General features: G+C 44.6%; 1 protein-coding gene across 4 annotated transcripts in view; it reads right to left on the bottom strand.

Moving 5' to 3' along the window:
* Positions 1-1,982: 1,982 nt before the first annotated feature.
* CD300A (CD300a molecule) overlaps positions 1,983-11,998 on the bottom strand; it is a 35,867-nt gene continuing 25,851 nt past the window's right edge. For all 4 annotated transcript variants that reach the window (XM_042967759.1, XM_042967755.1, XM_042967757.1 and 1 more), the window contains one exon: positions 1,983-2,623. In XM_042967759.1, the coding sequence (XP_042823693.1) occupies positions 2,450-2,623 (174 nt within the window). In that variant the 3' untranslated portion in view covers positions 1,983-2,449. The remainder of the gene's footprint in view (positions 2,624-11,998) is intronic.

Raw genomic sequence — 11,998 nt, 5'->3', positions numbered from 1 at the left:
TCGGTCACAAATCTGCTGTTCAGCATGATCGTTATGGGTTTTTTTTTTTAAATTAATTAATTAATTTATTTTTTAATGTTTTACTTATTCTTAGAGAGAGACAGACAGGGCATGAGCAGGTGAGGGACTGAGTGAGAGGGACACAGAATCCGAAGCAGGCTCCAGGCTCTGAACTGTCAGCACAGAGCTCCACATGGGGCTCGAACCCACAAGCCCTGAGATCATGACCTGAGCCAAAGTTGGATGCCTAACCGAATGACCCACCCAGGCGCCCCCAGTATGTTTTTAAAAAAATTTTTTTTGACATTTATTCATTTTTGAGAGACAGAAGACAAGCAGGGGAGAGGCAGAGAGAGAAGGAGACAGAAAATCTGAAGCAGGCTCCAGGCTCTGAGCTGTCAGCACAGAGCCGACGCGGGGCTCAAACTCACAGACCGTGAGATCATGACCTGAACTGAAGTTGGACGCTCAACCGACTGAACCACCCAGGCGTCCCTTTAATGTTTTCTTTTGTTAAGCCCATCCAACAGACTTTATATTCTTCATCAGATCATCTCAACAACAGAAGTCTCCAGAGAATTAAACCTATAGTTGGTTCTACTGACTTTTATGGTGGCTTGTTTCCTTCTGTGCTCAATAATATTATAGTGGGAGCTTGCATTTGGCTAAATTTGATGTGGCCAAATGTGGATTGAGGATGGCTTCCCTCCGGGAAGTATTTATGTTTGCTTCTGCTGGGTATCATTTTAATTTAAGTTTTCCTGCTTTGGGTTTCCCTACGTGTGGGAAGGGTAAATTTGAATCCCAGCCTCATGCTTACAATTCTCAAAGGATGCTATTCATATTATCATGATTGCTCATACCGTTTTCTCCTTGAAGCTGCAATAAAAGCAGGTTATAGTTATCATTAATTATTATTACTATTACTGTTTGAATCATTTCCCTTTGTTCACAAGCAGGTAATTCCTAATCTACTATTTTCCTGAGGACGCAGACCCTTTAGGGATTCTGGTCTTAAATGGTGTCTTAAGTACAGCCCCTCCCTTTCAGTGGCCTGAGTCTACTGTGCCCCAGACTCTGAGTTCATTCCAGAACACTGACCTCCCTGTAAGAGCACTTGGCGGGAGTAGCCACAAGCTTCCTCTCTGGTTTCACTGGTAACTATTCATTTTGGAGTTTTAGTTGCTTTGTGTGGCCTTTGGGGATGCCCTTGGAGTTGGCTGATGCAAGTTGCTTCCTACTCTTTGCATCATGGTCTCAGCATTGCCTTCATCGTGTGGCCTGTTCTCCCCCAGAGAGTGTGAAGTAAACAGTGATCACACCCAGACTCAGGGCTTCTGGGAAAGAAAATCGGGTGACCGCTCTGAGAAACCTTCCAGGAGCCCTGACCACCAGCTCTCCCATGACATCTCATTGGCCGGTTGAGACAAAGGTGACACCTTGAACCGATCACTCATTCACATGGGGAAGGGGGGGACAGCCAGACAAGATGGTGGCTCCATCTTGGGGGAACAGAAGTTGTGTAGGAGGCCATCCAGATGTCTGCCACAGAAACCTTCCTAGAACCCACTCTATTCTCTGGCCTGTCTGGTATCTTCTTGGATCCCTGTGCCTTGGTTTATGTAAACAAGACAAACTCCCTGCTCTCACACCCACCTCTCAAGGCCTCGGGCTCTCTGTGAGCTGAGCTTTGGGAATGTGACTCTTTCCTCCTCTCCTGGGTTTCCCAAATCAGTTTCCCCCTGGGCAATAGCAACTCCCCTTTTTTGCAAACAGAAGGCTCCTCGAGGGCACAAGCTTCTCACAGCTCAAGTCTTGCCTTAGCCATCCTCTCCTGCTTTTTTTTTAAACATTTATTTATTTTTGAGAGACAGAGCGAGACAGAGCATGAGTGGGGGAGAGGCAGAGAGAGAGGGAACACAGAATCCAAAGCAAGCTCCAGGTTCTGAGCTGTCAGCACAGAGCCCGATGTGGAGCTTGAACTCGGGGGCCACAAGATCATGACCTGAGCCAAAGTCGGATGCTTAACCACCTGAGCCACCCAGGTGCCCCCTCTCTTTCCCACTTTTAAGGATAAACCCAGGTGATTGTGGCCCTGGTAACAACAACTATTAATACTTTATTCAGCTGCTAATTTCTCTCTGAAATTTTTCCAGATTTCTGAGGGAACAACTGCCCTTTCAGTGCTAAGGCCCTTTAAGCTAGCTCAGCTCTCCTCCATGTTCCCAGGAAGGATATGTCCTCAGGGCATCCTCACCTGACATCAGCAGAAGAAAGATGGGGCATTGCTGGTGTGGGCCTGGGAGCAGGAAGAATCCGAAATTCTACGAGGCACAGACCAGAGTCCCCAGTTAGGAGGTCCCCAGTATATGGTGGTAGAGTTTAGTCTGATCCTTTGTCAGAGATACCTAATTGAGCCTCAGTGACATCCCTGCTCATCTACTGGTGATTATCCCTTCAGACAGAGCAGCCAGAGACGGCACAAGATGTCATCTGACATCTGGCCCTCAAGTTTATGCAGGAAGTGGAGGACTTTTGGATGTGTCTTCCGATGTCTCATTTGGTGATGTGCACCTGCTGTGAGCCCTTGGTGTGCTGTGATTTGCTCCCTGCTCCAACCAACCTTGGGAAAAAACAAACAAACATAGATTATATTACCAGGATAATAAAGAACTGACAGTCCCTCCCCATGTTGGTAACACAGAGGCTACCGCAGAATCATATGGGTCTCCACCACCCACCATTTGATATCATGTTCCAAAGATAAGATGAACACCAGTGAAACCGATCCTGATAAAGCAAATATGGGAAGGGGAAAAAAATCCCTCGCTAACCAGAACCTAATTTTCAAACAGGAAACGGGGGCAGAATGGTCGTCTTTGAGAATTTTATTTAGGGCACAAAGAGAGAAAATGACAGCCTTGGAGAGGAAGGGTGGCTGGCCACAGGCAGAAGTGGTAGTGCAATAAAGAAGCTCGCCACACGTAGAACGTCCGATGCATTCTCCTTCTTAAGTCACCAAGACAAAGCTCATGGCCACGTTTCCAAAACTCGACCCAGCTCTGTACGTTTCTGGCACCGTTACCTTTTTTAACACATGAAATTAAGACGCAGCTGGAGGGGTGGAAGGAGAAGGTAGATGGAAAGGGATCTGGGCTGGGAGCTGGGTAATTAGCAACCAGACCAATATGATAGCCCCAAGCCGCATGTGGCTACTGAGCATGTGACGGTGTGGCCGGTGGGCACTGAGATGCACCGTAAGCATCAGATACACACCTGGTGTTGAAGATTTATTATGAAAAACCAATTTTTAGTATCTCCATATCATCAGATGATAATATTTTGAGTGTACTAGGTTAAATCAAATGTACTACTGAAATTAATTTCACCTTTTTAAAAAGTTTTTTTTTTAACGTGGCTCCTAGGAAATTTAAAATTACACATGTGGCTCCCATTAGAGTTCTACTGGACATTGCTGGGGGTAAGGTCCACATGAGGTTGGGATTTGCTGCCTTTTATACATCAGGAGAAGCAGGAACTGGAAAGGAAGGATTCTGAGCCTTCCCCAGCACTTCTCGGGGAATTATCCGGGGAGGGGGGTGCTTCTTGATGGCAGGAGGAGGGGACATGAGGCTAGAGGGACAGGTTTGGGTCAGAGTTCATCCCGCTAAAAAGATGATGATCTGAGAATAAAATCAGGATGGGTACTGTACAGATTTTCTAGTTTTTCCTCTCTGGGTAAATCTCTTTCTTGAATGCCATTAGACTCAAAAAGAATAATAATTTTTAAACACTAATTTTTAAAATAATAATTTTTTAAAAAGGAACAAATAACTCTGCCTTGGATTGCACATCAGTTAATAAGGCTGAGTTCATCAAGCACCCCGAGAAAGCCTGGGGCGGGGGTGATCATATCAAGACAGACACCCCCAGTCCTGGGTAATGGGAGCCAAAGAGCGCTATAGTGAGGTCAGGACATGTGGATCCTGGTCCTTGTGCTGATGTGACTGTCTCCTTGATCTCCCTCCTCCTTTCCTCCCAATGTCCCATGTACAGTGAGGGCATAGATGTGATGGCTTCTGACAGACTTTTCATCTTAAATTTCTAGAACTCCTGATTCCTCTTTCTGCACATCAGGCACCAACAAATGTTTGTTATTGGTAGCAATGAGTGGAAGGAGGAAGAGGAAAGCTATGAATCAGGAACTTTGTTTGTTTCAGTTACTTCCACATTCCCTGGGTGCGGGCAGCCCCTGGTACCTAAAACAGTTAGTAAATAGATGCTAAATAAGGATAAGGGAATGGGGAAATGACAGAAAATGGGGTGCCTGTTTGTACGAGGGCGGTCTGACTCTGAGAAGGACGAGGTAATTTATTAAGATTTTTATTTAAATTCCAGTTCGTTGGGGTGCCTGGGTGGCTCAGTCGGTTGAGCGTCCGACTTCAGCTCAGGTCATGATCTCGCGGTTCGTGGGTTCGAGCCCCACGTCGGACTCTGTGCTGACAGCTCAGAGCCTGGAGCCTGCTTTGGAGTCTGTGTCTCCTTCTCTCTCTGCCCCTCCCCTGCTCATGCTTTGTCTCACTCTGTTTCTCAAAAATAAATAAATGTAAAAAAAAAATTTTTTTTAAATAAATAAATAAATTCCAGTTAGTTAACATTCAGTGTCGTATTAGTTTCACGTGATTCACCACTTTCGTACATCACCCGGTGCTCATCGCAAGTGAGCTCCTTAATCCCCATTGCCTGTTCCACCCACTCACCACCTACCTCCCCTCTGGTACCCACCAGTTCCTTCTCTATAATTAAGAGTCTGGTTTTGGGGGGCACCTGGGTGACTCAGTCAGTTAAGTGTCTGACTTTGGCTCAGGTGATGATCTCCCCATTCATAAGTTCGAGCCCCACACCAGGCTGTCTGCTGTTAGTACAGACCCCACTTCAGACACTCTGTTCCCCTCTCTGCACCTCTCCCACTCATGCTCGCTCTCAAAAATAAACATTAAAAAAAAAAAGTCTGTTTCCTGGTGAGAAGGGCAAGGTAATTTAAATTATATCTCAGCGCTGGGGAGACTGAGAGAGGAAGTTTAGAAGGACACATAGAATGTTTTCCAGGACCGACGGATGAGTGTCATGATTTGACTTAACCTTGATAAGCCAAAGCAACCCTCTAAACCAGAGGCTGTCAACCAGGGACAATTTTGCCCCCTAGGGGACATACTCCATTTGTATGCAGTGTCCAGAACAGGTCAGTCTATAAAGACAGAAGGTAAATTAGTGGCTGCCAGGGATGAGGGAAGGAAAAGTGGGGTTCATGGGTACAGAGTTTGTTTGTTTGTTGTTTGGGAATAAAAAAATGTTCTGAAATTAGATAGTGGTAGTGGTTGTACAACTTTGTACGTATGCTGAGAACCACTGATTTGTATACTTTCAAAGGGTGAATTTATAGAATGTGAACTGGATCTTCAAAAGCAATCACTCAACAACATTGAATAGTGCCAAGTTTGAGAGACTCTAATCTAGACAAAAATGGGAAGCCAATAGTAGGTTATCTGGTGATGGGACCCAGAGGAAGGGAGAGACCAAGGGGGCCATCGGAAGCCGGCCTGGCTGTGGAAGGGGAGCCCCCAGTGCAGGGACACCTGCTCTCACCCATGTTCCCGACCTACCTTCTGCCCACTCAGGCGACCTGCCAGTGAGCTGACATCAGAAAAGTGGGGAAGGGCATGAAGGCATTCAGATCCCTGGGAAGGAATGTTCCCCAGATAAGTCCCTTGGGTTGAGTATCATAAAGCTGAGCCTTTCCACTTGCCTGGATGGAGTCTGGGTTCTAGATTTGCAAGCCTGAGGACCAGACTCGGGCAAATTCACCGGAGTGATGTTTCTGGAAAAGACTGTTAAGGACACCAAGCCCTCATGCTACTCACACACATTCTCCTTTCCTCCCACCGCTGTGTCCCCCCTGCATGTTAAATGGCTGTGCTGTGCCTGAAATTCACAAGGAAGGAGAAGAGCCTACAAGAAGGATTCAGAAAGAATCCATGGACAGGTGGTCAGGGGAGGGAGGGGAAGTGACATCACAGGTCGCCACTAACATTGGGTAATGTGAGCACACACACCGCGTTGACAGCTGGCACGCCTCAATCAATGCCCATCCCACTGTCCCTCCTGCAGCTGTAGCTAGTGGGTAAGGCTAGTCTCAAACCCACTTGGCTGGTGAAGGAAGTCAGCTTGAAGAAGGTGACTCAGGCCTATTTGGAGCCTGGTCCTGAATCCAGGCTCTGTACAGTGTAGACTAGGGTGTGCCCCTTCACTTCCCCAGACCTCAGTTTTCACATCTGTGGAATGGGTGACATCTGACCCCCTCCATCCCTTCCAGCCAGACTTCTCATCAGTCTGAGCCAGGACAGGATACCTGTTTCCAGACACCTGGCCAGGCCTCTCCAATGATTGACTGGGCTGTGATTTTTATTATCTGTCCACCCCCTACTAGGGAACAAGGTAGAGAAGGAAAGGACACCATGTATCTTCTTCACTGTTTTCTCTCTGGTGTGAAATACAGGATGCCCTCCACCCCTGCACATAATAGGTATTCAATAAATATTTATTAAATGAATGAAAACAATGCAACTATATATAAAAGAATGAGGTAGGGGCACCTGGGTGGCTCATTTGCTTAAGTTTTCCAACTTCTGATTTCAGCTCAGGTCATGATCTCACGATTCATGAGATCAAGGCCCGAGTCAGGCTCTGTGCTGACAGTGCAGAGCCTGCTTGGGATTTTCTTTCTTTCTTTCTTTCTTTCTTTCTTTCTTTCTTTTCTTTCTTTCTCTTTCTTTCTTTCTTTCTTTCTTTCTTTCTTTCTTTCTCTCTGCCTCTCCCATGCTTGCTCTCTCTCAAAAAACAAACAAATAAAAATTAAAAACAAAAAAGAATGAGGGGCACTTGTGTGGCTCAGTTGGTTGAGCGTCTGACTTCGGCTCAGGTCATGATCTCACAGTTTGTGAGTTCGAGCCCCAAGTCAGGCTCTGTGCTGACAGCTCAGAGCCTAGAGCCTACTTCGAATTCCGTGTCTCCCTCTCTCTCTACTCCTCCCCAGCTCATGCTCTGTCTCTCTCTCTCTCCTTCAAAAATAAATTTAAAAAATTTTTTAAAGTTAAAAAAAAAAACAGAATGAGGTAGATTTATACATGCTAGTGTGGAAAGGTCACCCACATATATACAGTGAAAATAGTGATCTTTTCAGAAAGAAATACTTTTAACATAATAATAAATTTACTGAAGGCTATGTAATAAATAGAAAACAAGAGTTACTTTCATGGAAGATTAGTATACTGGAGCCTGGGAAGGACAAAGAGGACTTTTCATTATATACTTTCTTGCAGTGTTAGAATTTTCTGAGCACTCTATGGACTTTTTTCTTTTACTTCACCTTTCTTTTTCCTTTCCTTCTGTATTTTTATGTTCAGAGACATTATCTGAGTATAAAATTATACGGTCTTTTCTGAATTAATGATATTTTAATTAAAAGCAATGAGATCTCAAGAGGCACCTGGGTGGCTCAGTCGGTTAAGCGTCTGACTTCAGCTTAGGTCGTGATCTCACAGTTCATGAGCTCAAGCCCCACAGGGGGCTCTTTGCAGACAGTTCAGAGCCTGGAGCCTGCTTCAGATTCTGTGTCTCCTCTCTCTGCCCCTTCCCCTCTCTTTCTCTCAAAAATAAATAAACATTAAAAAAAAAAAAAAAAGAAAAGCAATGCAATCTCATTTCTCTCAAATTGGCAAAAGTTTGTTTAAATAATTTTTTTAAGTAGCATTCTCAGTAGCAATGGGATATGCTAAAGCATACTCATTAAATAGCTACGTGTCTGGCTGGAACCTGGCCACCATCCGTATGATTTGTTCTAATATGTTACCATAAGACACTGGCTGTTGCAACTTGCATAAGGCAGCTGAGGTTGACCCCGTCACACCGTCATTCTGCAAACAACCAATGTGCTCTGCTGGGCTCTATTGGTGGAGAGGGACGAGTTAGGCTCCCTCTTATAATTTATTAAAAGAAAGGTCACAAGGTTGGGGCGCCTGGGTGGCTCAGTCAGTTAAGCGTCACTAAAGCTCAGGTCATGATCTCACGGCTCCTGGGTTTCAGGTCCTAGATGGGGCTTTGTGCTGACAGCCTGCTTTGCATTCTCTGTCTCACTCTCTCTTTCTCTGCCCCTCCCCCACTCATGCAGGTGTCACATGGGCCTTATAGACTTACTTAACAATTACTATAAAGAAGAAGGAAGGAAGGAAGGAAGGAAGGAAGGAAGGAAGGAAGGAAAAAGAGAAAGAGGGAGAAGAAGGGAGGAATTCACACATCTGGAGAGCAGATTTAGGTTCAAGGTCTCTGCTTGGTGCATCACAGACTCTGTCAACAATCCTGAAAGTAGACACTGTCAGCCCTTTTCCGCTTTCCTTCCCAGACACATGGAGCCCAGGATTTGCCCTTGGCCTGGGTGTTAGGATGTGTTGTGGTTCATTTGCCCCAGGTGGCTCAGATTTGCATGTAAGGCAAAGGGGAGTCCAAAGGGTCAAATTGAAAGTTGCTGAGGACTAGCAAGCCATAAATCGAAGGAATGGCAACAAAGAAGTCTCAGCAGTGAGAATCCAGGAGGGGTCGTCTGGAAAGAGTCTCAGAGGCAAAAAACAGCACAGAGGATTGGGGTGGGGTTGCAGTGGGGGAGTGGCGAGAGCCTTTATAAAGAGCTTGCTTCTGACCAGCCTGGCGAGGGAGAAAAGCACCAGAGGGGAACTAGGCCATCCTTGGTTATGGTTGAGCCAACAGACTGGGGTGGCCTTGAATGCCAACCCCAGAATGTGGAGCTGGTAAGGGCAGATGTTGGATTTAACACCTGTTCTGTCTGACCCCAAATCCGCCACACCGGCTACAGGTGGGGCGACTGCCCTTCCCTCTGACATGCTGAGGTCAGGGTGGGAAGAATTCAGGAATTGAGAAGAGGCAATTGGGTGCTAAATAAGGGAGCTCAAGTTTGGGGAGGAATGGAATTTTCAGCACAATGACATCCACGGGGTGGATGGTTAGGGGAACTGCAAAGCAAGCAGGAGTCTTCCTGTCCTTACCCTGTTTCAGGCCCTTCCCCTGCTCAGCCGCACTGACCTGGAAAACCCAGAATTCCCTCCACATCGGCGAGCAAACACGCCCCGCTTGGAATCCAAGATGTGTGATTCCAGACGCAGCCACAAGGTGGAGACACATAGCTGTCCAATCCTTCTGTCTAGCTCCAAGGCCAGCTGCACTAAGGGGTTCACCCAAACAGCCGACTTGTTGGGCTGTAAGGTTTAAAAACAAACATAGTCTTGAAATCATTTTCTAAGCCCGGGTCATCTTTCGAAAAGACTCGGGCTAATGTAGAAATACCTTCCACCTCCTTGGACCAGCTATGAATATATGGATACTTAACCTAATGTTTTTCATCCTGCAAATGTTTATCAGGCTGGCAGTCTGTGGAGGGGAATCTGAACTGCAGAACAAGGGCCGGGCACCATGGGGAGAGGGCGCCATCCAGCACCCCTGGACACACAGCAGGACAGAACCTGGGTGTCCCAGGCTTACTCCAATGGAAGCCATGTAAGCAGCCTACTCACTGAAGATTCTAGAAAAAAATATGTACAGATATTAACATATTGAGAAACCAAATGTGGCAAAATGTTTTCAAAAAATAAGTGAATCTGGGTAAAGGATATTAGGACTTTTGGGTACTGCTTTCACATGTTTTTTGAAATTATTTCAAAATAGAGGGTTTTAAAACACTAAGAATCCAGGAGCCCTGGATGCAAGATTCAGACTTTCTTTTTTTTTTTTTAATATTTATTTATTTATTTTGAGAGAGAGAGCATGAGCAGGGGAGGGTCAGAGAGAAAGGGAGAGAGAGAATCCCAAGCTGGCTCCAGGCTCCGAGCCATCAGCACAGAGCCTGACGCAGGGCTCGAACTCACAAAGTTGAAGTCAGATGCTCAACCGACTGAGCCATCCAGGTGCCCCTAAATCTTGGTAGATTAAAAAAAAAATAGATATCATATGAAGTATTTTCTCTAACCACAACAGGGTAAAGCTAGAAATCAATAACAGAAGTAAAACTAGAAAATTCACAAATTTGTGGGAAACTAAACAAAACAGTCTCACACAACCAGTGGATCAAAGGAGGAATTACAAAATACTCAAAGCTGAATGACAATAAAAACACAACACACCAAATGTGGAATGTAGCAAAAGCAGTGCTAAGGTGGGGACTTATAGCTGGAAGGGCTTATGTTAAAAAATGAGAAAGATCTCTGGAGCGCCTGGGTGGCTCAGTCGGTTGGGCTTCCGACTCTTGATTTCAGCTCAGGTAGTGATCTCACAGTTGTGGGTCCAAGCCCTGCATCGGGCTTTGCCCTGAAAACGTGAAGCCTGCTTGGGATACTCTGTCTCCCTCTTTCTCTGCCTCTCCCTCTCTCCCTCTCTCCCTCCCTCCCTCTCTCTCTCAAAATAAATAAGTAAACTTACAAAAAAATTGTTTTAAATGAGAAAGATCTCAAATAAAAACCCTAACTTTACAACTTAGACAACTAAAGAAAAAAATAGAACAAAATAAACCAAAATCTACCAGAAGGTTGGAAATAATGAAGATTAGAGCGTAGATAAACAAAATAGAGAATACAAAAAAAAAATAGAGAAAAATCAATGAAGCCAAACTTGTTTCTTCAAAAGATCAACAAAATTGACAAAACTTTACCTAGATGGACTTAAAAACAAACAAACAAACAAACAAACAAACAAACAAAACAACAACAACAACAACAACAAACCCAGAAAACTGAAATACCAAAATCAGAAGTGAAAGTTGAAGCATTGCTACTGACTTCACAGGAACAAAAAGATTCATCAGATTGCTACAGTTGTTCAACCGTACACCAACAAAATGGATAACCTAGGTGAAATGGGCAAATTCCTAGACTGAATCAAGACTGAATCAAGAATAAAGACTATGGAGGAGCACCTGGGTGGCTCAGTGGGTTAAGCGTCTGACTCTTGACTTCAACTCAAGTCATGATCTCACAGTTCATGGGATCGAGCCCTGTGTCAGGCTCTGCACTGACAGTGTGGAGCTTCCTTAAGATTCTTTCTCTCCTTCTTTCTCTGGCCCTCCCCTGCTTGCACTGTCTCTCTCTCTCTCTCTCTCAAAATAAAGATACATTTAAAGAAAAAAATGAACAAAGAGAAAGACTGAACAGAGCAATAACAAATAAGGAGACTGAATCAGTAATCAAAAATATCCTGACAAGGAGCACCTGGGTGGCTCAGTCGGTTAAGCATCTGACTCTTGACTTCAGCCCAGGTCATGATCTCAAGGTTTGTGAGTTTGAGCCCCACATCAGGCTCTGTGCTGACAGTGTGGAGCCTGCTTGGGATTCTTGCTCTCCTATGTCTGTCCCCCTCTCAAAATAAATAAATAAACTTAGAGAGAGAGAGACAGAGACAGAGAGAAAATGAAATACTTAAAAATATATATTCTGAAGAGAAAAGCCCAGAACCAGATGGCTTCTCAGATTAATTGTATTAAACATTTAAAGAAAAACAAATACCAATCCCTCCTATACTCTTCTAAAAACCAGAAAAAGAAGCAACATTTCCAGACTCATTGTATGAGGCCAGAATCATCCTGATAGCAAAGCCGGAAAAGACACTGCAAGAAAACAAAACTAAAGCCCGATATTCCTGTGAACATTGATGCCAAATCCTCAACAAAATACTATCAACTGAATTCAACAAAATATTAAAAGGGTTATGCACCATGACCAAGTGGGACTTATTTTTGAAATGTAAAGATGGTTCAACATAAAAATTGATCAATGCAACACACCATATTACCAGAATGAAGAAAGAAAAAAAAAACATGATCAGTTCAATGGATGCAGGAAAAGCATTTGGCTAAATCCAACACCTTCTCATTATCAAAATA

Source organism: Panthera tigris, chromosome E1, assembly GCF_018350195.1.
Source record: "Panthera tigris isolate Pti1 chromosome E1, P.tigris_Pti1_mat1.1, whole genome shotgun sequence".
NCBI classification, from domain to species: domain Eukaryota; kingdom Metazoa; phylum Chordata; class Mammalia; order Carnivora; family Felidae; genus Panthera; species Panthera tigris.
The sequence above is the reverse complement of the archived record's forward strand: the minus strand, read 5'-3'. Positions and strand labels throughout refer to the sequence as shown.